The sequence below is a fragment of the Ziziphus jujuba genome, chromosome 3 (genome assembly GCF_031755915.1).
Source record: "Ziziphus jujuba cultivar Dongzao chromosome 3, ASM3175591v1".
NCBI classification, from domain to species: domain Eukaryota; kingdom Viridiplantae; phylum Streptophyta; class Magnoliopsida; order Rosales; family Rhamnaceae; genus Ziziphus; species Ziziphus jujuba.
In genome coordinates, this window is record NC_083381.1 from 28,270,905 (window position 1) to 28,298,513 (window position 27,609).

The 27,609-nt window shown below is 32.0% G+C and overlaps 3 protein-coding genes and 1 pseudogene across 7 annotated transcripts; 2 read left to right on the top strand and 2 right to left on the bottom strand.

The window, feature by feature from the left end:
* The first annotated feature begins 3,683 nt into the window (after positions 1-3,683).
* On the top strand, positions 3,684-5,709 carry LOC107407560 (probable glutathione S-transferase parC; annotated as a pseudogene).
* Positions 5,710-6,243: 534 nt separating this feature from the next.
* LOC107423364 (uncharacterized) lies at positions 6,244-14,507 on the bottom strand. The gene is made up of 14 exons (XM_048477788.2): positions 14,308-14,507; positions 14,030-14,127; positions 13,696-13,762; positions 13,214-13,324; positions 12,672-12,867; positions 11,849-11,934; positions 11,554-11,749; positions 11,182-11,293; positions 9,030-9,157; positions 8,692-8,898; positions 8,436-8,545; positions 7,832-7,961; positions 7,344-7,493; positions 6,244-6,653 (listed from the first exon to the last, which is right to left on the bottom strand). The coding sequence occupies exons 2-14, from the start codon at positions 14,118-14,120 to the stop codon at positions 6,432-6,434; spliced, it is 1,806 nt and encodes a 601-aa protein (XP_048333745.2). The 5' UTR covers positions 14,121-14,127; positions 14,308-14,507; the 3' UTR covers positions 6,244-6,431.
* Positions 14,508-15,198: 691 nt separating this feature from the next.
* Positions 15,199-19,776, bottom strand: LOC107423368 (uncharacterized). Of its 5 annotated transcripts, none has more exons than XM_060815711.1 (11): positions 19,573-19,775; positions 18,792-19,171; positions 18,617-18,670; positions 17,926-18,003; positions 17,239-17,322; positions 16,779-16,904; positions 16,357-16,424; positions 15,924-15,993; positions 15,760-15,825; positions 15,607-15,684; positions 15,199-15,507 (listed from the first exon to the last, which is right to left on the bottom strand). In XM_060815711.1, the coding sequence occupies exons 2-11, from the start codon at positions 19,122-19,124 to the stop codon at positions 15,466-15,468; spliced, it is 999 nt and encodes a 332-aa protein (XP_060671694.1). In that variant the 5' UTR covers positions 19,125-19,171; positions 19,573-19,775; the 3' UTR covers positions 15,199-15,465. The 5 variants fall into 5 exon arrangements, 3 of the variants coding, with proteins under 3 accessions (XP_060671694.1, XP_060671695.1, XP_015888401.2); XM_060815712.1 differs by lacking the exon at positions 19,573-19,775 and adding an exon at positions 19,436-19,566; XR_009638297.1 differs by having other exon boundaries at positions 15,607-15,842; positions 19,573-19,776.
* Positions 19,777-21,551: 1,775 nt separating this feature from the next.
* On the top strand, positions 21,552-26,166 carry LOC107423371 (glycolate oxidase). The gene is made up of 12 exons (XM_016032918.4): positions 21,552-21,902; positions 22,563-22,744; positions 22,871-22,995; positions 23,587-23,633; positions 23,926-24,003; positions 24,135-24,259; positions 24,429-24,495; positions 24,574-24,636; positions 24,924-24,993; positions 25,090-25,190; positions 25,307-25,411; positions 25,729-26,166. Exons 2-12 carry the CDS (start codon positions 22,605-22,607, stop codon positions 25,918-25,920), a joined length of 1,113 nt encoding a protein of 370 aa, XP_015888404.3. The 5' UTR covers positions 21,552-21,902; positions 22,563-22,604; the 3' UTR covers positions 25,921-26,166.
* The last annotated feature ends 1,443 nt before the right edge of the window (positions 26,167-27,609 follow it).

Genomic DNA, 27,609 nt, shown 5'->3' on the forward strand with positions numbered 1-27,609 from the left:
TTCACTGATTTTTGTAATAATCGCTCGGATATTAATGAATTCTATAGAAGAGTTATCTATCGGAACAATACTCTTATCGATCTATTAACCACAAGTAGATCTACGCCAGAGGAATTAGTAATGTGTTAGGAGAAATTGGTACAAGAAGCTCTGGATATACTTCCATTGAGGAAATAAGAAAAAAAAAATAGAAAATATACATATATATAGAGTCTGTCAGATTCACATAGGTAAATGATCCACTAACCAACTTTCCTTTTGGAGTAGTTAAAAAAATACTATGATGGCTCCGTTGCTTTATTATTTCGTCTATTATTTAGCAATCCCAAATTTTTTTTTTTTCAATACAAATAAATAAGATTTTTTTTTCTTATTTATTTATTTATTTATTTTTATTTTCGTATTCTTTCATAACATAAATATTGTTATTTTCGGTGTGAAAACTGATATTGGTAAACGACCCAAAGCAATTTGATCATAATTTAATTCATGACGATCATAAGTAGAAAGTTCTTATTCTTTAGTCATTGATAAACAATTTGTTGGACAATACTCAACGCAGTTACCACAAAATATACAGATTCCGAAATCAATACTGTAATTAAGCAATCGTTTCTAATCATAAGGAATTCGAACGACTGCTTCAAATATAGAATCAGGAAGTACCACTTGTGGAACCTTGATATCCACGGGCTTATTGACTAAATGGCAATTGACGCATACAATACGGCCGGTCGCTTCTCGTGGATTTTCATAAACCTGCTGTGCAAAAATGGGATATGCATTTGAAATGGGTGCCCATTCTATGAATTTTTTTAGAATACTTTTTTCTTGAATATCATTCAAAAAAATTTCGGAGTGTCTAGTATGCCACCAATTAGTAACCCAAGATTCCATATTTTTATTAAATGAGAGAGAGATCCACCAAGGCAAAAATACTATAAATGAAAGATATATAAGGGAAATGAATACCTCAAATTCTTGTAGTACCCACAGTAGTACTTGTAATATAAGGGTTTTCTCTATTATTAGCTTTGGGCTCGAAACTGAGGATCAGGTAAAATGTGAATCTGACGGGTTATTAGTTTCCAATAATTTATGAAAGAGATTATCATATTCTCAGGATTCAATTAGATTTTTACTGATTTCTTTTAGTCTGATAGATTTTTTTCTAATTTTTTTATCATTAGGGTCTCTTATAACTGCATCAAATAGAAATTTATAATTTTTTTTGTTATCTTCTGAATCAATTTTTATTTGTTCTTCTTCCGGAAGTAAAGAAAGCTCTTTAAAATTTAATGGTGGTTTTTCAGTAAGTTCATTGATTAAGTTCAAGAAATATAAAATTTTTTTTGTTAATGGCTTTTTATCAAATGGATTTTTTATCTGTTTAAATTTTAGGTAATTAAAAATAAGAAGGATACTATGAATCTTATTTATCCAAAAACCCTCTATGTTAATGTTATTTTTTCTAGAAGTTTCATTTAGGATTGCAGTTGGAAAAAAATTTGGACGAAGGTAGGGCTAGTAACGGTGAAGTAAGACTAAGCTCATGAGCTTATTATCCTAGATTGGAACAAGTTGATAGGATCCCCTTTTTTAGGTCCCCATGACGTGGGGGCGTAAAAAAGGAAAGAGAAAGATGGAGTTTCTCTTGCTTTTGGCATAGCAGGCCCTATTAGGAGGCCCGCACGATAACCTTTTATTTATTTATTTATTATTAAATACATTCATAAAGCACATTATTCAATGTTTTCTTGTAATCCTTGTTGAGGGGATGGGTAAGTTTGAAATGATTTAACTACCTTGCATCCTATTTTAACCGAAAGCTCATGTTATATAGGATTGGACTCGGACCTTTCTCTCATCCAGTTTGCTGATGATGCAAGCTTTGAAGCTCATTGTTAAGGTAATTAATTATTTGCGAAAACTCTTTATTGCCCTTTTTTCTCATAAACAAAAATAGTTGAAAAAAAATAATTGATTTTAACTTTAACTTTTCAATTTAACAATTTAAATTATTGATATTTCAATTTGTTACAATTAAAACTTTTTTTATTTTTGATTGATATGATTTAACAATTGTCTTATATTGATATTAAACTATATCATTTTTTTTAAAAAAAAAAGAGTATAAAATTCTAAAATTAATTTTAAAAACAAACAATTTTTAGTATCATTAATTATGAAAATTGATAAATTTAATATCAATACATGGAGATGACATTTAAATACTATAGTTAAAAGTTAAATATCGTCCAAATAAATTGAAAAATCAAAAATATATATTGCAGAATTGAAAACCTAAGAATCTAAATTGCAAAATCCTAAAAATTAAGAGTACTAAAATACAATTATGTATCTCTAAGTAAAAACTTAGAAATAATTTAGCTCCAATCCAAGCACTCAAATTGATTAGCCAACATGTCACTTAAATATTTTGTCCAAAAAAGAAAACATGTTCCTTAAATACGTTACCAAATTTATCTCACACCGTGCCAAAATTCGATCTGCATTTAACATGTTCCTAAGCAATAATAATAATAATAATAGTATTATTATATTATTATTATTATTGTTGTTGTTGTTGATTTATTTTCTAGTTTTCTAGTTAACATGGTGGATCGTATTTCACCAGGAAATTTAGAAGTGCAAAACTACCATGCAATACAAATTATCAAATAGGATGTCTTCAATAAATATAATAATTTTCATATTATTTACCCAAAAAAAAAAAATTTGTTTATCAAATAAAATCTCCAATATGCCATTATTGGAAGAAGAGTATATAGAAAGTGCAGAGAGTTATGAATCTTACTTATGATTAATATTATTATTATTATTATTTTTTTTTTTTTGCAAGTCCATGAATCTTGTTATTATACAAGTCCAAAAACCCTAGAATTTATGTATTTTTCCCCTTGTGATGCCTATATGAAAAAAAAGAAAAAAGGTTGAAAAGATATGCGGAGTTAAAATTCACATATTGAGAACTAGAAACAAATAAGGTCCAAATTTTCGATAGCTAATTAGCATTCAATAATTGTTTTCAGTTTCATGAACAATATTTCAATGCATTTTACAATGAAATAATTAATGTTCATTTCTTTTATTATTAATTAAGTTTTCAAATACTCGACCAAATTTTAGCTAAAACATGAAGTTTTCAACAATATTGTTCCTCTATTCTGTCTTAAAGGCATTTGATATTATATTAAAAATCACTATTTATACTATCTTATCTTATCTTATTTATTTATTTATTCTTGTTTCGTTATATTCTAGATTACGGTTTTTCAGAGTTCAGATTCTAGGTTGAAGTTGTCAAACTTAATTTGTTGTTGGACTTTGGATCAAAGAATAAATAACAATAGACAACTCGATCATGTTGCCAAAACAATATAAAATAAAAATGGTTATATTGTAAGATATATGTCGCTTTTGTAGTTCAATTAATTAATTATCATGTAACTTCGTCCAATCTACCATTTTGATCATATTCCAAAACAAAATCTTTGTTTTTATAAATGGAAAAAACCTAATCAAAAGAAGACTTTACTCTCATGTTTTCTTGTCAAAAACTCTTTAATAAATTAAAACTCAAACGTATGGAACTATCTATTATATGTGCCTGGTAACTTGTCAAAGACTTAAGTTCATGGTGATCATATATATAAGTAATAATTAATAGTGAAGAAAAACCCACTAAAACCTGGTATTATCCTATTGGTAGCCTTGGTATATTTATACTAACAAATCTATATGTGTGTGTGCATTTGTTTGTATTCTTGTAGATAGCAAAGGAAGGAAAATTAATTAGAAAGAGAAAATCATTGGGCTAGCTATGGAGGATGATGAAGTTGTGGTTCTTGGTTTCTGGAGTAGTCCTTATGTAATGAGAGTGAAAATTGGTTTGGCTGAGAAGGGAATCAATTACAAGTACTTGGAAGAAGAAGATATTTTCAAAAACAAGAGCACTTTGCTTCTGAAAATGAACCCAATCCACAAGAAAGTGCCAGTTCTGATTCATAATGGTAAACCCATTTGTGAATCCCTCATCATCCTCCAATATATTGATGATGTTTGGAAGGACGATCTCCCACTTCTCTTTAACAATATTAGTCCTCACCATAGAGCAAAAGCTAGATTTTGGGTTGATTTCTTCGACAAAAAGGTAAGTACTACGTATATATGTTCTATTATATATTACAATTATATAACATATATATATATATATATATGTTTTCATTTATATTCATATAGGACTTTTATTTTTTCCTGTTTTGTTCTTCTACTTATTGTATTACACTTGTTCTCTTTCTTCATTACAGTAAATATATGGCCCTTGATAATGAGAAGTTTCCTAATTAAAAGTATTAAAAATTTTCACTAAAAAAGTAGCAATTGCTTGCAAAAGTTTGTGGTCATGTTTTGACTAGAACTCTATAAAAAGTTTTGATTTATATCTAGCTAATTTTATTACCTATGAATTAAAAGCATATATATCTCTTTTAAATCACAACAAAATGTTTACTAAAACTTGCAACAATAACACAAATTTTGGTCACATAATATTATTATTTCTAAATCTATATCTAGTAACAAAGGTATATAAGATCTTAATCACAAAATTTGGTTGTGACTAAACATGATGAATGTAAAAGAGTACTTTTCTAACTTCCTTTTATATATATTTAGATTCTTCATACACCAATAATATTTATGAACCTATATGAATTCATATAGATTACCAATATATTTATAAATCTTAGCTTATAAAGTTTTCAAAAATTTTATAAGAGAAGTCTTAATGGTTTTGCTACTAGGTTTACTTGATATGCTAATATAAATTTATATATAAATATATATATATATATATATAAAGATATAATTTTGCTATAAAAAACATCAATTGCTCGCATCTGTGCGTGTCTAACATTGCAATTTGAATATTTTTTATATGATGTTCTCCGAAATAAAACTGTATAGATATATATATATATATATATAATTTTGTTATAAAAAACGATTATTTATGAGTGCTTAAAATATTTATATGCATATCCTTTAAAGAATACGAACCTAAATGGTTAGGCACATACATTTTAGAGCAAGACAAGCGATATGTATCAACATTTGTGCAGATAGCAGACTGTGGAAGGAGGATGTGGGCAAGCAAGGGAGCTGACCAAGAAGCGGCAAAGGCTGAATTCATAGAATGCTTGAAACTATTAGAAGGAGAACTTGAGGAAATGCCTTACTTCCATGGGGACCATTTTGGCCTCTTGGACATTGCCCTAATACCATTCTCTTGCAGATTCTATACATATGAGACATTTTGCAGATTCAGCCTAGAGAAGGAATGTCCTAGGCTCGTGGAATGGGTGAAAAGGTGCAATCTTAGGGGAAGTGTTTCCAAGACCCTGCCAGATCCATATAAAAGTCTACGACTTTGTTTGTCAACAGAAGAAAATGCTCTAACTTTCGTGAGGATTCAAACTTATGACTTATGTCTGAGAAAATAGTAATTTTCTTATTGTGTTGTCTTATGAATGTCATGATATCCATTGTTATATATGAAACAAAATTTAGCATTGTTAGGAATAAAGGCATGCCTAATTTGGGCGCCCTTGTGACCTTTTTACCGTGCTGTCTTATGGATGACATGACATCCATTGTTATATATAAAAAAAGTTTTAGTTTTTAGTCCACCGTTTGTTTGGGAGTTCAAGCCTCCTAGTGTGGCTTCAATTTGTTTTTGTGGTCTGAAGGCTATGATTTGAAAATTGACAATGAAATGAGATTAAATTGGAAGACCGATTTTACATGGCGATGATGCATTACAGGTGGCCAAGAAATTAGCCCTCCAAATTGCTGGGTTACATAATGTGGAGAAGAACCATCATTTACTTAAAACTCTCCAACTCTTCTAGATCGTTTAAAATTGAATTCTCAGAAGAGACAAAAACAAAAAAATGGATAATTTTTTTTTTGGATAAAATTTGATTGAAGTGAAATTGAAGGCAATTCATCTTTGATAATGGCCTGAACTATTCCAAAAACCAAAACAAAAGCAATTGGCACAAACAACTAAAAGTTCAATTACAATATAGATGAAATGAACTATCAATACCAGAATATATTTTGTCCCAAAAAATTCAACTTTTTATTATGTTTCCTCCATCCAGAAAAAAGCAAAGAACTAAAAATTTTGGACTATTTCTAGTTTAGTGAGAGGAGAAATGAGGTGAATGCTTTTCCAGTCTGCTGCTAATATCAGAATCAGTATGTCCAAAATTTGCATATCCAAACTATATCATTACAATTGAGTAGATTGATCAACACAAAGAAGATAAAATAAATGGTCATCAAAATTCCTCAACTAGGAGCATGAAAGTGACTGAAATGTCCATAAAAACTCACAAGGGAACTCACCGCCAAAGCCTACTAATGAAACCCTTTTTGTCTTTCTTCATCCGATTTTCAAGGGATGGGAAATCAATGAAATTGTAGGCAAGATCCAGAACTATAGGGTTGCGGGGAATTGCTTGGAAGGCAGGAGGGAAGGCTTCGATTCGTGGAACATTTTTTGCACTTGAATCTCCAACTGCAGACTCATATGTCTCCAGTTTCTCAAGTAGGAATTTCTCCAACTGAAACAAATTCCAAATCATCATGTCAAGCAAATAGAACATCCAGACCTAAGGAATAGTAGTGCATCTTTCGATTCAGAGATGCTCATAGACACAACCCAACCCACAGAGCAAAACACTTTTTTAATGACATTTTCAATTTGAATTTGTATCCTTCTCTATGTCTTACCCAAAAAAAAAAAAAAAAAAGCATAATTTAGAGATGCTCATAGACAAAAAAACCCAATCCACAGACAAAAGCACTTTGTCAAAGACAATTCAATTTGAATTTGTATCCTTCTCCAACTTCCACCTTAGTTAATCATTCTCAATTTACACGATAAAATGCTTTCCTACTTTCAAGCTCTACCAAATCCTAGGATCTCTAGTTCCTCTACTCTATTTTCTATATCAGTACAATGTTTATTGCCAGTCTCACCAACCCATATTGGGTAGTTATTTACTCTAAATATCACTTTGTACCTCTATAGCAACTCCATTCCACCTCTACCCTCCAACTTAGGTGAGACCTATTTTCCTAACATGGAACCAATTCAAAAGAACTCACAGGCAAAACCCGCCTTTAAACCATGTGTTTTTTTATTTTTGGACATATGATAGTGAGGTAAATTTTAATTGTCCCCATCAAACCATGTTGCTAGATAAAAATCATACGACATAGCAAAATCTAAAATAATAATGAATAATTACCTTCTTGTTAGTTCCAGTTAATGATATATTCGAGATCTTTTTAGAGAGATTTTCAGGGGCCTTCAGTTCTTCCATGATCCCTGCTGCATGCTCTATGCAACTGTTGGATCTGCATTCCTCACACAACTTCTTCAACTCTTTGATCATTATCTGTTTAACAGAAGATAGAAGAACACATTATCAATAATGTATCAATCCAATCAAAATACCAGCCTACCATATGGTCTATATGAGAAATTATCATTTGGCATTTACGTACATTTGAAACCAAAGTTTAAACATGGTAGAATATTTTTTAGGTTACGCAGGAAAAAGGCCAACATAGAAACAAAATGAGATTTAGCAGCCATAGATCTTCTGTGAAAAGAATATCCCAAACATATATTAAAATTTGATCACTAGATGCCAAAATTTTCAATCAATTTAGCACCCAAAAAAAGAAAAACCTTTGTGAGGGGAAAGAAAAAGGCTTTTGCTCATCTACACACCTGATCAGCATTACTCGCAGCTTGGAATTTCTGCAAGGCATTCTCAGCAAGAGAGCGAGCCCTGCAGTACAATGCATACGCTTCCACCCTCTTACCAGCTAAGCTATATGATCTACCCAAAAAGAAACACCTGCAAAAAGTTGGAAGTCCAATAAACATAGAGTAAAAATCTCCTTTTGGCACCCAAAAATGAGTTAAAAAAGCAGAATAAGAAACCATAAAAGGTAAAAAACTTGGCACAATTTAATCAGATAAGCATAACCCCAAAAAGATGATCAGAAATCATAAGGATGAACGAAAACAGGTAACAGGACACATAATGAAAAAAACAAGCACAAAAATGGGTTAGAAGCACCAAACAAGAAAAAACATAAACAAAAAAATGGCAAAAAGTTGGTTCTTCAAGAAGAAAAAAGATCATGCAGGTAGATGTCATATGAATATAATTTTTCATTCAGAAGAAGCCTGATAGAGGGAAAGATTGATTCCAAGATTCAGTGAATAGGCGACATCTACAAAAATAATAATATTAAACACACTCAATGTCAATGGAATACAGGATTTCTCGTGAGCAGTACATCAGCCACTGAAGACGGAAAAATACCTTTCCGCTCTGAAGGCCAAACTTTTAAGCTCACACTCTTCAGCAAATGCTACTTCTTCAGGCTTCCTGTCTCTTCCAGAACTGACTAAGTCACAAAGATCAGCAGTATTCTGCCAAACATAACATCAGTTACATAAGGATTTATGTGGAATCCATGATACAACTTATAAGCATTAATTTAATTCAACAATATAGGGTAAAGCATCCTTACATGAAATATAGTAGGTTAAAATAGTACATCAGTTAGGTAGTAAACCTGTAATAAGAGATCGTATAATCGAACAAGCTCCTCAGGCTTGGTAGCTTTCTCATTTTTGCCATCATGTAGCTTACTAAGTTTACTCTTTGCAATGCTAACCAACAACTGGTTGCGTTCAATGGTTCTTTGACCCAATACAGCACTAACAGCTTTATCAAGACCATTTAAGTCATCTTTTGCATTTTCAGAGCTACCTGCACTGACCTAGAATATATACTACATCAGGAAAAGCAGTTTGGAAAACAGAGAAAAATAAACAATTGACGAATCAGGTGGCAAATTTTAAATAGGTCTGAGAGGAGAAGAAAATAATAGTACATTGAAAAACTTCATACCAAGTCACTACGAATGCAGCTCCTGGCCTCATGATATGCAGTAAAAATTTTGTCAAAAATAGCTAGTTTTTTCTCTGCTGGGAGTGAATCAGCTGCTGGACCATGTATATCTTTCTCCAGTTCTTGAGCTGAACAAGTTTGTCACATATTGTTAATGCGTTAGGAACAATAGAAGCCAAGAAAAGAAGGGGATAAAAACAACATATTATGAACCACAAACTATTTCTTTTTTTCAAAAAAGAATTTGCATAACGTGCAAATTAAGGGAAAAAAAAGGAGACATTATCCAAATCATTAACAAAGTGAGATGTAAAATTCAACAAATACCCAGTTGTCCCAAAATAAAGACAATCCTTGTCCTAATATACAGAGAGAAAGGAAAAAAGACAGGAAAAAAAAGAAAAAAAAAGGAAAAAAAAAAGAGGACTACTGAATCGATTTTAAAATTTATCAACAACTGTCGAACAGAATTGGAATGAACACAATCACATTCCATACATGTCATTGACATTGTCACTATTCACTAATTAAACAAACCAACATAGTTCCCCTGGCAGAAATTGTGGTTATTCATTTATCATCTGCTACATCCTCTTGCGCACTAAATTGTGTCTAATGATGTTAATTGTTTGGTTCTATTGGTGATTTTCAAGCTTTTACATTGAACAAGTTCAATAGGTTTGGAAATAACATAAATATACAGCCTAAAGAATAAATCATATTAACAAAGCTAACAGAAACAGGCAAACCAAAGTTGCTGTCTAGCATCGTAAATGATGGTTACATCATATAGTGGCAACAGCAGCTTGAGGGTGAGAAGACAGAGACAACAAGAAAGCTGTAGGTCAGTGGCATTAGGTGGTGGTAATAAATGGAGAAGGATAACAATGGCAATGAGTTCAATGGTCAAACTGATAATAATAATAATAATAATAAATAGGAGATAAAGGGACGTCAATTAAGGAAGGCCATGGAGATCCAGATTTTAAAATTTATCAACAACTGTCGAACAGAATTGGAATGAACACAATCACATTCCATACATGTCATTGACATTGTCACTATTCACTAATTAAACAAACCAACATAGTTCCCCTGGCAGAAATTGTGGTTATTCATTTATCATCTGCTACATCCTCTTGCGCACTAAATCGTGTCTAATGATGTTAATTGTTTGGTTCTATTGGTGATTTTCAAGCTTTTACATTGAACAAGTTCAATAGGTTTGGAAATAACATAAATATACAGCCTAAAGAATAAATCATATTAACAAAGCTAACAGAAACAGGCAAACCAAAGTTGCTGTCTAGCATCGTAAATGATGGTTACATCATATAGTGGCAACAGCAGCTTGAGGGTGAGAAGACAGAGACAACAAGAAAGCTGTAGGTCAGTGGCATTAGGTGGTGGTAATAAATGGAGAAGGATAACAATGGCAATGAGTTCAATGGTCAAACTGATAATAATAATAATAATAATAAATAGGAGATAAAGGGGATGTCAATTAAGGAAGGCCATGGAGATTCAGATGCAACTTTTTTTGGTAAAAAGATCCAGATGCTACTCGTTAAAAGGTAGGGAACAAAATGAGAAACTTGAGAAAGGAGAAGATGGAAACGGGGAGAGAGAAGGGGAGCACAAAGCAAGGAAAAAGGAAAATTTTCATAGCAGGGGAAGCTACAAATAAGGAAACACTGAAAAAGGATACGCTCAATTTAGAGCTTTAACAAATATTTGAAACTTGAGAAGACATACCAAAGCAAAGTAATAAAGACAAAACTAACTTATTCAAAAGAACCACCAAAAGTACACGAATCAACACCATTTATTTTGAATACCACTCATCACATGCATTATACTGAGACTATTCTTGTAATACTTGAAAGGAGAAAGCTTGAAGTTTATTTTTGCCAGAAATTTGACAAACACATTGCATTTCACAGTCTACAATTAGACATTTTTGTGAAGAAGAAAAAAAACCAAGTAGAGCTTCCTCCCATGGAGAGAGAGTGAGCATGAATACCTAGCCTGATATGTCAATCAAAGTTTTGTACTAAATAAAACATCAATAGTGTTATGAGCACATGGGCTTCACGAAAGTTTCCTTTATGTAATTACTTTAAATAAATAGCCACATAAAACAATAACAAACCTTTTAAAATGGAAACACGTGTTTTAGCATTGGAGATCGGAAACCTATGACCAAGCCAATGGAACTCTGTCATTGAAGCAGCCTGCTGAGATCTTGCCTCCGCCATAACAGCCTACAACCAAAAGCAAGCAAGATATCAGTACAACAAACAGAAGCTTATCAGAATCAAAGGGGGAAAAGAATGGATAAACTAAAAAGGCTAAATCAGACATTCATTTTGGAGTTAACAAAATTCTACACAGTTTGGTTAGACCAAAGTTGAGGGTGTACGGCAGTGGGTAGCATCGACCAAACTAATTAAACTTTCTTGTGGACATCAAAAGAAATCAGCTAATGGTCTCCTACGTAAACAGTTAAACTAATAAAACTCACCTCCAATTTAGCCTTAAAAAGGTCTAGAGCTGGACCTTCCATCTCACCTATTTGTAGAAGATCAGAGGCTTGCAGATTTGACTTGCCAATCTTATGCAAGCAGTACCTGATACTAGGTTCTAGTTCCTCAACCCGCTCACGGCACAAAACTTGATTTTCTAAGTCTCCATACTTCCCAAGTTCCTCATAGACAGCCCTAAAAGATTATTAACAAAGTCAGCAATTCAATATCCATTAAACTAACATATTCAACTTATGCCTACCTCCTAATGATATAATTGAGACAAGAACACACCTGGCACTTTTGAAATTCATCAATGCTGTATCCCAATTTTTGTCTTGTTCAAACAACAAGTTTCCTTTCATAAAGGAGGCATATGCCTAAACATTGAAATGCAAAGCTTGAGACCACAGAATAAAATAAGTCACATAATCTCTCATCGTTAAAAGGATGAAGTAATGCCCAAAGTGCAGTACAATAATTAAGCATACAAAAGTGTTCACAACAAAAATTAACTCTCCAGGTCTAGAGGAAAACATGTTGAAAATATGTAATGGTATGGCCAAAAGAACAACAGTAAGTAAAAGAAATAAAGATGAGTAGCATTCATGGTTAGGTTAAAAACTTAAATGTCAATGCTATAGCCTCATGCAAAGTAATGCCAAAGAAATCATTTGATAGTATTTCAAAAAATTTCCTAGCAATTCATTCGTTTATTTGGTATGCAAATATCTGAAGTCCTTGTAAAAGTGGATTCCATGCTTAAGTTATTTCCTTTCTTTCAAAAAATATCTTTGCCTTTCACTTGAAACTTTATGGCATCTGATAAATTCATAGTGGCAAAACATAGCAATAAGAAACTGCCAGTCTTCTAACTTTTTCTTTTATCTCCACTCCCAGCATCTGGCAGCAAGACTGCTAGTGCATCCATTTTCAGTGGAATAAAGTTAATAAACACTTGCTAAACTTCATATCTGCAACCTTAACCTCACTTTTCCACACACAGTGAGAGAGAAGAGTGGAAAAGGGAAATCAGTTGCCAAAGCTCATGGTAACCAAACCAACAATATATAAGAACAAAAACTATATAACTTAAGCAAAAAAAGTTTTAACAAACCTCAGCTTCTAAAGATGTTCTAGAATCTCCCTTGACTGCACACAACTGCGAGAACAGGGTAGCCCACTTAACTGCCTTCCTCAGCCTACCAATCAAATAGATCCGCTGACGTGCATTTGGACCATCAGGAAGCTGTCTCTTTTCCATGGCATGGCTCCAAGCTCTCTCTGCTGTATACAGAACCAGATGAAGAAACCTGTTTTTAATCCAGAAAATGGAATCATTAAGCATGGAATAATCAGAAAAAAAACTAATAGTTCCTATGTATTTGAATTTTGAAACTTTCTGATATTTATCTCCTTTAATTCATGACACTAGAAGACAACTCAATTATGATTCTAAAGATAGTTTTACAATGGTAAAGCAAGCGAATTCAGTAGTCAGCAACCACTGCTAATATACATTAGAAAAAGTCCCAAGAAAAATTACGGATGGTTTGGCTGTCCAGACCATATGAAACCAGATAGGAATACTAATTTCCTTAAATGCTTAAGTAGATTAAGTACAGCAGATTTTATCAAGAAATGATATGCAAGACACACCTTACTTCAGTTACAGTAGATTCAGTTATGGGTCTTTTAGAGTATTTCCCACGGCCATGGGTGAACTTCAAAGATTTATATAACCTCCGCAATCGGGCTGTGCAATACCTCCTGTGAATTAACAAGAATCAACCTATTAACATAATAAATTAACATTGACTCACAAAGTAGTAATACAATAACAGTCACAATATATCACTAATACTGAAATCGAAACTTATCACTGAAATGGAATCACAAAGTACTGATAATAACACTAGCAATGACAACAAAAATAAACCACAACAGTATTGCAAAATATTATTAACACTATCAATGAGGAAAAGAAAAAATAAACGAAAACAGTAACATAAAAGACTGATAGTAATAGCAATAGTGCCAGTAATTAAAGGCTTAGGCTCAACAATGCTTAAACTTGATTTAAAAATAAAATAAAATAAAATAAAAAGCTAAAAATGTAAACTTTAAAAGCTTATAGATACCGATAGCGAGTGTAGTCCCCATGCCTTAATCCATGTTGCATTTGAGCAGATTTCAAAAGCTGCAACACTGGAAACAGAAAAACAAACAAAATTACAAACAGCATTAAAGAACGCTCAGATTAAGCAATATACGAATTCCTTTACTGATACAATGTGTACGGTTTTCCCACTCTGAAGTTCAACTGAGCGCACAAAAATCAATCTTTTTGCTCAATTGAGCGAAAATTCAACGACACAAATGATTAGGTAATTAATCAATTGGGAAAAAAATAAAATAAAATTCAACCAATAGTTAGCACACAAAATGAGTATAGATCAGAATAAAAGAACCCACCGTTTATAGAGAACTTAGGTGTAGTCTGATCAGAAGCGTTCGATTTCGGATCGTCAATTTCCATAGCCGATGCTTGGTCGTCTTTCCCCATCTCCAAACTTCATTCGCCACATTTGTAATCCAAAAACCCCCATAAATTAAAAAAAAAAAAAAAAAAAGGAAATTCCACATCAACGTTGCATTGTTTGGCTGCCGAGAAAATGAATGTCGCAAACAATTGCTCTCCAAACGCTTTCACGGAAACCAAACAGAAAAAAAAAAATAGTACAAGTACTTACGAAGGGTTAAGGGAAAGCAATGAACAGATGGAATTCGGACAGAAAACACCAGTCGCGGCGGCGGTGGTGGCGGTGGCGGTGGCGGCGGCGGAAGGTTCAAACCGATCGCGGCCCAAAGCGGCGTCTCTGGTCTGGTCTGCACTTTCGTTTGGGAAGTGGTGTGTTTGGTTCACGCTGTTTATTTCTCTTTCTCAATAACCCATTTCGGGGGTTTTACTCTTTTTTAAATTTTAATTTTAATTTTTATTTGGTAAACCTTTTTTTTTTTTTTTTTTACTTTTTACTTTTTAATGTAATTTTTCTTTTCTTCAAATGGGGTCCAATTGTGCTCTTTTTTTTTTATTTTTTTTTTTATGTTTTTCTTTTTAAGATTAAAATACTTCTACTTAACTAATTTTGGTATTTTGTTCCTTTTCTTTGTCATGTTGTCTGTTCTATTTCACTATCCTTTGATTTTATTTATTTATTTTTTTAAAAATGGTAAAAGGATTATCCTACAATTAAGAAGCTTTTTATTCAATTTCGTCTAACAAATCAAATATTCAGTTAAAGAAAAGAAAAAGAAAAATATTGTCTTTTAAGTTAGGACTAAACAAAATACTCTTAATAATTTAGTAAAAGTAATTTAAAAATTAGGATCTTTTATAATTAATTGAATGTCTCCTAGACATAAGTTTCTTAAACCTCGGGGAACCCAAAAAAAAAAAAAAATAGCACTACAGAATTATATAATCACTTTCTATGCTTTCAGAAATTGCCTAAAAATAAGAATGAAGTACAACTTGTATTCAAAAAAAAAAAAAAAAAAAATGCATTATACACCAGACAAATTAAGAAGCTGGACAACAAATGTACGCAAATTAAATAAAATATGCTTGAATAACAATGACCTAAAAAAAAAAAAATAAATAAATAAACTTCTCCCCCACTTTAACATATGTCCAAAAAATAAAAATGTTACAAGTATGAAAAACCATTCTTAAAGTATAAAGCCATTGCTGCTACCCTAGCCTATTTTCAGGTTCTACAATTCTGTCCAGCTTACTGATAACAACTAAATTACCTAACATCTAAGATTTCCAGCCATGGATAATATCAGTTTGAATAATTTTATGAGACCCCGTTGCTTTAGTGAGTTTATAAACTTCGGTTACAAGTTCATTTCTTTCGGCATATTGTCATGCCATCTCCAATAGGTACCTGAGAATCCAAAAGCTTTTTGGGTTATGTAACAGTTCGCAAATTTCCACTCAAAAGTCAAAACTTCTGTAAATGTAAAGGTGAAAGTGATAAACCTACCATACTAATGCTTACTCGCTGGTCCTCCATTATGTTCTTGTTGAAATTCCTTATGCTAACAGTCTTTGCATCATTCACCTGCTCAGAAAATACCATCTAAGAAATGATGCTTCATTTTGAAAGGAGAGAATTCTACAATTTGTAGTTATTCACCATTGGATCAGCAACTTTTCCATGCCAAAGAACATTGTCTATCACAATGAGACCTCCAACCTTCACCTGAAAAATGATGAAATCTAAACGAGAAAGTTCAATGAAGAACGTGGTCAAACTAAATTGTTATATGGAGAATCTTAAACCAATTATTTTGGTATTACCAGTTGTAGTAACAATTCATAATATTCCTGATACATCCTTTTTTCAGCATCAACGAATGCAAAATCATAGCTGCAGAGGAAAAATGTCAAAACATTTTTACCAGGTAGCGAAAATGTTATGGGGAAAAAAGCAGCAAGAATAAGTGACTGAGGAGGGAGGGCCATTTCAGCACAAGTGATAAGAAATTAGTATTTATGACTTGTCAGTTTCGATGAAGGTTGGTATGTATATATATTCCATATATGTAAACAAGATAAGAGACTCAAGCTTTCCAAAACTTGTGCAAAATAGAAAATGGTCTAAGATCAAATAACTCTTGCTATCGTGTTAACAGAGAAACAGAAAAGGAAAAATATGAGAAAAGGGAAAAAGAGAAAAAATCAAGAAGAGGATAAAATGCATCAAATCCATAAAATTGCTCACACATATTACCTGCCTGCTTCACCATTTAAAATCATTGATTTTAGAGCATCTGCTGCAAGGCCATGTTTAATATTCACCTAATCAAAATAGTTTTTTCAGAGCTATTAATATATTTGTCTAAAGAAATCTTAGCACAAAAGTACAATCTTATACTTGTTGGTATATAGATCTACCAGAAGGCTCTCCTTAAGTCGGCTAAAATTTGATAATACAATTTTGTGATTACATACTGGCCTTGCTCAAAGTAGGATGAGAAAAAAAGGACCAGACGATATATCTTCTAAGACCATATGGTGCTTCTCAATTCTGTTCTAATTTCCACAATGGCATCTAGATTCATTATGATAGCATGCTTGCAACTAAATAGGAAACAATTAATTTAAAACTAAGAACTTCAATATACTAGTGCTAGCTAATAGAAGAGCTAATACCTTGTGGGAAACATTGGCTAGATCATAATACTTCCTTGCAACATCAAGACATTTGGCATCTCTTTCACAGGCGACTAAGAGACCTGAATCAGGTAGGACCATTGCAACAGCCAATGACGAATAACCCTAATTAAATGAAGAAAAAAAAATTTGATGGTTTGTTGCAATTTATCAGATTAACATGGAAGTTATCTTTCTCCTTGCAAGAAGGCAAAAGTCAACATAGCCATAAAGATATGGAGAGCAGTAAACGTTTGCAAATACATCAGTCAAACTAGACTAGCTATGGTCAATGCTTATAATTCTTCCTTATCGATAAGTTTATTGGAAGGTTCTGCAACACAAGGCCTAAATATTTTATGTAGTCTGACATGATGATTTTCCAGTTTGGCATGGGATAATTTAGAGGAAATATACCAAATTGACTAAACATAAAATTTTAATGTGAAGAGATGCATACTGTGTAAACACCAACTTCAATACACCTCTCTGCACCAAGGATCTGCACAAGCATTGCAAGCAGTTGTGCCTGATCGGGAGACACCTAGTGAAGGAAAAAAGGATATACATACTGTCAACTTTTATACCCAGAAAAGATGCAAAACCTAGAGTGAAGAATCCAAGTATTTCATACATGCCATGGAAGATTCCTTTAATAGAAAGTGCATATGTTGCAGTCTTCTAATCAAGTGATTAACTTTAATCATGTAATAATATATCAGGCCATGAGTAGGTTTTTTAATAATTAGTTAACACCTGATGAAATAATGTTTATAAGCCAGCGAAAATCAGCAAATAATACATCCATGATCTGTTCTAAGCACAAAATAGCCATTCAAACAAACGAAAGAACTACGTCATAGATATCTCATACTAATTGTCCCTCAATGGCATGCTCATGCAATTTTTGAGTAGAAAATTTTATCACACCAGAAAACATTCTAGAAATATTCTTCTCATCTTCTAGCTAACATGGAAGATGATGCATCCTATCTCAATTATTATTCTCATTATGCATGGGGTAAACAGGTGAGTGATGACATAGCCATTTACAATTTGAAGCCAGAAACTAATGATGATATTAACAAAATTTTGAACATGAATAGCCTAGATGTGGAGAAGGAGCCAATAAGATCCAAAAGCATACATTGGAAAGTATAGAAAGCAGTTGCAAAGTATCAACGACCAATTCGTGGTATGCCCTAAGCAATGCCAAAACCATCACCTAAATACATAAGCATCATATTGATTTCTTCTGAAGATAGATAATTGTAGAAGATGTGTGCAATCACATAGATCTCCTTGTGGACAGTAAATAGCATATTGAATCTAAAACACACCCAAATAAAAAGAAATTAAGAATATGAGAAGCCAATGTATTAGCATGCTTCATACTTAAGTAACTGAAATGCAAAAATTTAGTTTTAAGACCTCAGACCTCAGCTTAGGTGGTCAATGTTTTAGAGGTTGTTCTAGGTCTTAGAATAAAACTATACTAATAGAATAATTACTAAAAACATCTAGAACTTAGTAATTTCATGGTTAAATTAAGGATGGCCACAAAGGAGTTATGCTTGTCATAAGTTGAGTACTATTGTTTATCTGTCGTTTCACTCAATATTTTAGAAGGAAAATTGAATATCAACAAACAAAGAAAGTTGGTCGGAAGTTTCAGTCGAGATTTATCCATGGTCATGATCGCCTAAAGCAGAATCTTCTTCTATTTTTTGTTTCTATTGTTCTCATTTTATTTTGCTGGAACATAATACAGAACCAATCTTGCACAAGTTACAAAATACAAAGGAACAACTGCAAACTATGTAATCAGTAACAAATACCTGCATCTGACTACCGTGCAAGGAAGCAGTCTCCTCACGGAGTTGTCGAAGAATCTACAATTCAGCCTCCATTAACAATCAGACAATGAAAAGACAAACGCAAAATAGCTAATTGAAGAATATAGAAAAAGAAATATGTAATAGTTTCACCATAATGGGAGTACTGGACCATTACCTCTGGCTCTCTGACATTGGCAAGGATGTAATCATAAAGGTGTGGATTAATACTAATAATCTGTTTATTCCCATACTTCTCATCGTTAGCAATGACAAATGCATTGGTGGAGCAACATCTTATTATCAGGTTTGACATGCTGCGGCAAGCTCTCGAGCATAAGCAACAGCCATCATACCTCTTGAAGGAGGCTGTGAAGGGTGCAACGGTAGCAACATTCCCAACTGCAGCTAAAGTATGGAACTTTAAAAGTACTTTATGGCAACTAGGTAAAACTACTTGTTGATGGGTTAGAATTGATAAACGATGAAGACCCAAGTAGCCGCTCCCCATTCATATAATAAAGGCAAAGTGACAGAGCACCCTACAGCTAGCAAAACCTGAAACCCAGATAGAGCTTATTCTTAAAATATATGCATACGCAAAAATGAAACAAAAACATTATCTGAAATGCAAGTATCTGTAATAATACAGATTTAAAAATGTGGAACATGCAGCGTAGATCGTAATATAACTTGCTTATTCAAGCAAAAGGAAGAAATGCAGAATATGACACACCCACATCGATACATGATTAAAGTAAATACATGACAACTGGGATTGGCTTATTTTCTCTTAGGAATTTCCACAAACATGTGCCGTACCAAGATAAAGTACAATGATGCTGTTTTAAAATGTGCCCCCTTGTCTTTTTTTTTGGGATTGTTATACGAGCTTGTATTATATACATATTTACTAACAGAGACACATTAGCATAAACAAGCTGAAAAAATAACGAGACCTGGAATTTGCTTGGGCGGGTGAGAACAACTGCAAAACACAAGAAATGAGTGGGTTTTATGGAATAATTAAAAGGAAAAAAAAAAAAAAATTGACTTGGAGAATCAAAGAAAAGGTGTGACTTGTGAGTGTATGGAATATTGGACAACTTTTATGTATTAAGGTCCATATTCCAAATTTTTTTTTTTTTTTTTTTTGAGATAATATATAAATTTATTATCCGAGTGTAGATAAAACAAGTGCGTGTATATAGTTGGTTTTGCCTTGTATATGAAACAATACAAAGTTTGATTATGCTCATGAAGGAAAGCCCATCATTGGGATCCAATAAGCCCATTAAAAAAGGTTCAGCACAACAATTGTTATTCGTATTTTGCTTTCTGTAAATTGTATTAAAATAATATATTGATTTCTTCTGTAATATATAGCTTTTTGACATGCCACAAATAAATTATTTGATTTTTTTTTTTAAAAAAAAATCCCACTGATTTTATTTTATTTTATTTTTTTATAAAAAATAATAATCTTATCATTAGGCGACTTTTCAAAGACAAAAACTTATAACTAATATTGTTTTTATTGTAAATAAAAAAGTATAAATTGTTTTTATCAAAACAAGTTTGTGAGCCATAAACTCCAAAATTTGTTAATTCTCTCTTTTTTATTTTTTTATTTTTTGGCCAAAATGTGTTATTACTTCGATGCATCCATATCGCAAGTGATAACACATTTTATGTTTGTGTTCCAAAATTAATAACTTTATGAAGACATTTTCAAATCATTTTAAGAGTTTTTTTTTTCATAATTTTAAACAATTTTTTAGAATTCCATTATTTATGCATTACTTTTTAAATATATAAAATAATTTTATATACTATTTTTAATATATTAAAACACATATAATTTATACAATTCCAAAGCGAAGTCAAAATCTTTTTTTTTTTTTAACAAATAAAAGACCATAATCAGAGGTAAAATATAATGGACTAAAACCTTGATTTTGACTACTCATTCCAAATCTTCTAACATGACATTCAGAGGGCTTTTAAGCAAAGAAAATTAATAATCATATCTCATTCCAAGAGTTGTCAAAATTGGATCTTGCTCTGAAAATGGATAAGAGTAAGTGTCAAATAAATTTTCTTCTTATCGCGGCAACTTTTTGTTTAAGTGTAAACAAATCAAAGTATCAATTTTTTTTATTCAAAATGTTTGACATTGAGATTATGCATGTTGGTTGAAGATACAAAATATGTTGATGTCAATGAGTTCATATTGGATTAAATGATTTAATCGTTGAAATGGTTGATCTCAAATTTATAAATTTCTATAAAAATATTAAATCAATATATTTTAACACATTTAAAAATATTTAATAGTATATTTTTAAATAAAAAATAAATTTAATTATTAAATATTTTTAATAATAATTTTAATTACTATAAAATATTAATATCTAATAAAATTGTATTGAATATTTTTTGATATGGGACTAAAACTTTTATCATTTTAATACAAAACATCAAATTTTAAAGTGAAATAACATCATTTTTTACATGATTGCTTAAACTTATCATTGCCTATCATTTTCTTTTATATTTATATAGAAATTATATAATGATTAATTATGGATTACATTTTGAATATCCATTAAATATTTAATTATTTTCTACGGTGGATGGTCGAAGGTCCATGGAATGGACGTAGGGACCAAGCTCAAAAAACATTAATTCCCAAAAAGAGAGTATCTGAATTACGAAACTACCCTTTTGCCTTTGGCTGTTAGTTTCCCTCCAACCCATGCACACCAACAAAGACACGGACTTGAGACTTAGAGACAACCTGACAAAGATGGGAGATAGCATTCTTTACGCTGTCGTTTTCCAAAATTTTCTCACAGTTGCTTCCTGTTTTCTTTTTGGGTTTATCTTCATTAGTTTTTTCAAAAAAAGTTTTAGAATTTTTAGATTATCCGAAATTTCATTTTTTTTGGGGTGAGGAATGATGATGATGAAGCTCAAGCGCTGTGAAACACACAATGGGTTTTGTGGATGAGACTGTCTCAATGATTTTTGCTCTATCGGATTTGGTCTCAAATTCCCACCTCCAAATGCTCATCCACTTTCTTCAATCTCTCTATTTCTTTTAGTTTGTGACTTATGTAGAGCTTTATATGAACCCCACCAAATTTGTCTTCTTGCTCTTTCATTCTTATAAGCCTTTTAGTTTTTCTTTTTCCATTTCATTCTGTTTATCTTTAACTGTTAAGGCTCTCTCTCACTCCTACTAGTTCCTCTGCATGCACTCTGTTGCATAATCTTGGAACAGAAGGTGGGTTTGCTTTTGCTTTTCTCTCTATCACTTTCTATGATTCAAAATCCTCATTTCGTTCTTCCAATTGGGTATTGTTTAATTTCTTTGATAGATTACCATTTGATGTTTTTTCAGACATGTAAATGGTTTTTTTTTTAACCATTTCAAGAACTTACTTTGAGCTTAGCCACTTGTTTACCTTGAAAATATTTATTTGTGCTAAAGTTAAGTTTGGTTAGTTGCTCATGAAGCTGAAGAAGGTGCTGCCGTGTTGGAAGTTTGACATCTAAAAGTTATTTTTAAATTTTTTTTGTTTGGTCCTGTTGATGAAGCACAGTAAAAGAATTACCTGAAGTAAGTAAGCTGACAAAATAGGCTTCTTGAGAGGTTTTTTGCTTCTTATAATTTCAAAAATGGGAAGTAGAAGTTGGATTTAACTACCATTATCAGTGTTATTCTGCTTAATAAATCTTTCCTTTGGATAAACCACTTTCAATTTGTGTGTGGCTTTTATTTGTCTATCTGTTAATAAATGTGTGGTTTACAAGGTTTCCTGTTCTCTAACTTGTTTCTAAGATTTGTTGATTCTGCCAGTGAAATAATTCAATGTTTTAATTTGGAGCTCATAGTTGTTTATATTGTTTTCTGATTCTTTTAATATTTATGTTGGAAATACAGATATTTTTTCTGAAGCAAAGCATTAACTTTAATCCATAAAACATGGGGGAGATCACAAACGTGAGTGAGTATGAGGCTATTGCAAAGCAAAAACTGCCCAAGATGGTTTTTGATTACTATGCATCAGGAGCAGAAGACCAGTGGACTCTGAGTGAGAACAGAAATGCTTTCTCAAGAATTCTGTAAGCTTTTGATTTTCATATATTCTATTCCTTTCCTAGTACTATAGTGTATCATTTCTTTCATTTTAAAAAGAGTTATCAGTATTGAAATTTGTCCGAATCTAAAACTTCTCATCCTCAATATAGGTTTCGACCCCGCATTCTTATTGATGTAAGCAAAATAGACATGGCCACTACTGTGTTGGGCTTCAAAATATCAATGCCAATTATGATTGCTCCAACAGCCATGCAGAAAATGGCTCATCCTGAAGGTATACCATTGTTTTACCTTAATCTTATCTCCTTTTTTGAGTTGGTATAGCAAAGTTAGGCATGTTATCTTCTAGTTTCTTGTTTTTTTGGGTTCTTTTTTTCTGCGATGAATATTATCTTTACTCTGTGGATTGTGTTCTGAAAGTCACTTAGCTTAAAGACGGTATTGATGCAATTTCTGTTAAGTGGGAAATTAGAATGAGATAAAGAATAATGAGCTTCTTCTGATTTCAAAGGTGATCTTGTCTGTGGAAAATTTTTTTTAGACTAGAATTCTGGGAAACCTTATGTCAGAAGCAAAAAAAAAGTATGAATTTGGAATTATGAATTTATCTTTGGTACTTTTTTGCACCTAAATTCTCTAATTTATGAAAATTATATTCTGATCCATTTGTTGTTGGATAGGCTGAGAGGATGAAAGAAGAAATTTGGCAATTTCTTTTGTTGGATTATATTTTGATAGGAGGGTACATGTTGGTTGATTTTTGAATTTGCTTGATTTTTTATATGATTGATTTGATACCCTAGTTTGTTAGCCATTCTGTTGAAAGTATACCATTAAGAGTAAAAGCAATGTAATTCTCTTGCAGGTGAGTATGCAACTGCAAGAGCTGCATCAGCTGCTGGGACAATTATGGTATACTTCCCACTACCTTTCAATAATTGTCCTCATTCTATTTTAGAGGATTTTAACTCCACAAACCATCAATATCTGTGATACAGTGATAAATTTGTAATCCAAATAAGTTCCAATATAACATAAATCAGTCCAGATTACATGTGTGCTTTGATCTTCTTCTTCTTTTTCTCTCTCCCGGAACTTGATATTTGAAAATTTAATTTGCCGGGATTTTAATATGCTTCATTGGTTTTTTATCTTATTTAGTGCAGTGCAAGCTTTATAATCAATCACTTGTTGATTGTTTCAGACTTTGTCCTCATGGGCTACTTCCAGTGTTGAAGAAGTTGCCTCAACTGGACCTGGAATCCGCTTTTTCCAGCTCTATGTAAGCTTTAGACTAATTTATTAACATTTACTTTAATAGTTATTGCTTTCAGTTGCTTACTGGATCTTGAGGTCTGAATGCAAGTCATTATCCACTTTGTTTAATTATGATTTTCTGGTCATATTTTTCAGGTCTACAAGGACAGGCATGTAGTTGCTCAGCTTGTGAGAAGAGCAGAAAGGGCTGGATTCAAGGCTATTGCCCTTACTGTTGACACTCCAAGGCTCGGTCGCAGAGAAGCTGACATCAAAAACAGGTCAAACTTTGTGTCCATGTTTTTATAAGACCACGACTTTCAACCTAGCAACATAATTAAAATAGGTCTAGATGTTTTCAATATGAGAATGATTCAGTTCAGCATCACTAATTCAGGTGTAAAGAGGCTTGACTTATTAAGAACATTTATAATGTTTTTGGTTTTACAGATTCACTCTGCCACCATTTCTGGCATTGAAGAATTTTGAAGGTTTGGACCTTGGCAAGATGGACAAAGTGAGTTGTCATTATAAGCGTATGAATTGTGAAATATAACGTGTATGCTTGTGTTTAATATTCTGTGATTTCTTGCAGGCTGATGATTCTGGTCTTGCTTCTTATGTTGCTGGTCAAATTGACCGCTCTCTAAGCTGGAAGGTATTTCATATAAGAAACAACTATGAGTTCATTAAGTCTATCATGTTGAGTGGTTTTAAAACTGAAACGAACGCTTTGCAGAAACAATTAAAGCATTTCCTACTACTTTAGTAACAGTTAAATGAACATCTTTTTTTATTTTATTTTATTTTTTTCTACCTTTTTATGAATATTCTGCTGCCTACCTCCCACTCTTTTACCTTTGCCCCCACAGCTAAAAAACTGAATATTCAGGAAATACACAATTTCCATTATAATTTAATTGAGGGGTCTTGGAATTTGGACAGGATGTGAAGTGGCTCCAGACAATTACTTCACTGCCAATTCTTGTGAAGGGTGTTCTTACTGCTGAGGACAGTTAGTACAATTAAACTTCTTCTTCTTCTTCTTCTTTTTAGTTTTCTCTGTTTGATATATTCTAATGTTTAAATGACTTCTTTGTTGATCATGCAGCAAGGCTAGCTATACAAGCTGGAGCAGCTGGTATTATTGTTTCCAACCACGGAGCTCGCCAACTTGACTATGTTCCTGCAACTATCCTGGCACTAGAAGAGGTATAAAAACTTAACCATTGCCCATTTAAGGTTTGTTACCTGTTAATTTTAAGTATCAAATTCAACATGCACTTGTAGGGGAAATTTATCTCACAATTCTTCATATGGTTAACTAGGTTGTTAAAGCTGCACAAGGACGTGTTCCTGTATTTTTGGATGGTGGTGTTCGTCGTGGAACAGATGTCTTTAAAGCATTGGCACTAGGCGCCTCTGGAATATTTGTAAGTGGCAATGTTATTACCACATTATTATCATAAAATATAGTTACTTCTTTTTTATAGTAACTCCTAGTTACATTCGCTCTCCCTTCTTTTCTTAGTAAATGAATTATATTCTTGGAGGAACATATTAGATTTTTCTTGAGGAATTCCTTATTTGCACCACATCTTTCTTTTCTTTACCTAAGTTTATGGAAGTTATTTCTGGCATACATGTATACCATGTAGTGAAAGCTTACATCTAACCATCCTTGTTCTTGCAAATATGTTGTGGAGAACAATCTTTGTAGAAAATTTGCTAATTATGAAATCTATTTCAGATTGGACGCCCTGTGGTGTACTCCTTGGCTGCTGAAGGAGAGGCTGGTGTGAGAAAGGTACTCCAAATGCTGCGTGAGGAGTTCGAGCTAACCATGGCATTGAGTGGCTGCCGTTCGCTCAAAGAAATTACACGGAACCACATCGTGACTGAATGGGACCAGCCTCATCCTCGTCCAGCGCCCAGGCTATAGACAACATGCCTTGGGATACAAGCAACTGCCAATCATAGCTGTGATATTGAAAAAGATTGTGTTTTCATGTTATCAATAACAGGCTGCCTTTCTTTGGAGAAACTCATTTCTGCTTCATTGAGTCCTTTTAGAAATATTTTGGAAGTATCTAAACTTTCTGTTCCAATAATTGATGTTTTATATTTTTATGGCTACTGCTGCTTTCACTGTATATTCTTTCTATAAAACATAAAATTTTTATAGGTACTCTTTTTGTTGAGGATGGCATATTTAGCTTTGGAGAGAATCGAAATGCCTTTTAATTTGAAGCTGTAAAATAGGCATCCACAAGATTTTTCTGATGATTAGGTCTGTTGCTGATGTGAAAAGAGCTGCTACACTTTTGGCATCTTTAATGTAAAGAAACTAAAAGGGATTGAACTTTGAGATCTATCTTGGAATTAGGGCAAAATTCTTCTTTTTTTTTTTTTTTTCATTTCTTTTAAATATTTTAGAGAAAAGGTAAATTCATTGGCATAGTCTATAGTTAGAAAGATGTCTAAAGAATCAACCATGATAAGTAATTTGTAGCGTCAAAGTGTACTTCTGTGCTCTTTCACTAGTCATCTTCATTATATTATATCGATTCACTTTTAAGGCTATTTTGGCAGTAAAAGTTTTAGGGCTTTTTTTTTTTTTTTTTTTTTTTTTTTTTTTTTTTTCTTTTCTTCAAAAAAGTAGATAATCAATTTATGTTCCACTGTTTAGGTTTGGAATTTATGGAAGAAAAATGTCCATTATTTTAAAAATTCTTACTTCCTTTTTCCTTTATAAATAAAATTGATGTTAAAAAAAAATGTAAAAAAAAGGAAATGAAGACTGGGAGAAGAAACTAGTGAAGATTATGTCCTAGATTGTTTAAAATAAACATAGTTAATTGTTCAGGACCTTAAACGCATGAGCCTAAAGATTGCTAGTTGACAGCGAACATGCTGTGTGATTTCGCTTTGCATGCTTCAATAATGTTTGAGAAAATATTTCAAGATTGCCTCTATAAATGAAATGAATATATATGGGATTATGAAATATTACTCATTTAAAAAGATTATTGATTTATCAATAAATGAATAATTTATTGATTTATCGATAAATAAATATTTATTAATTAAATACTATTTGAGTTTTACTAATTCTATAATATATATTAATAAGGAAAAAAATCAATTAAATTTCATCAAATCTACAATCACAGGATTGATCACCATTCAATCAATAAATAAAGAAAAAAAAATCAATATAAAAAATTTCACCATACGGAAAAGTATACTAATAAAAGAAATCTCTCTAATAAATGAAATTGTTCAACTCACTACCTATGAAAAATCATTGACCAATTTTTATGTCAAATTTTATATCTTTTTCTTATGTATCTTGGAGAAATGCTAAAAACCTTAGATGCATACGTTTTTTTATTTTTATTTTTATTTTTTATTTTTTTAATGTATTAAATAAAATTCCCCTCTTATGACGGCAAATGTTTATATATATTGTTTATTTTTTACAAATTTAATCAATTACTAATTTATATATTCAATGGCCATAAAAGATTTTTTTAAAAAATTATTATCTTATGCATTTAACAAATTTATTCATTTAATACGTCACTCTAAATTGGAACAGAATAATTTTATTTATTTAGCTAGATTATTC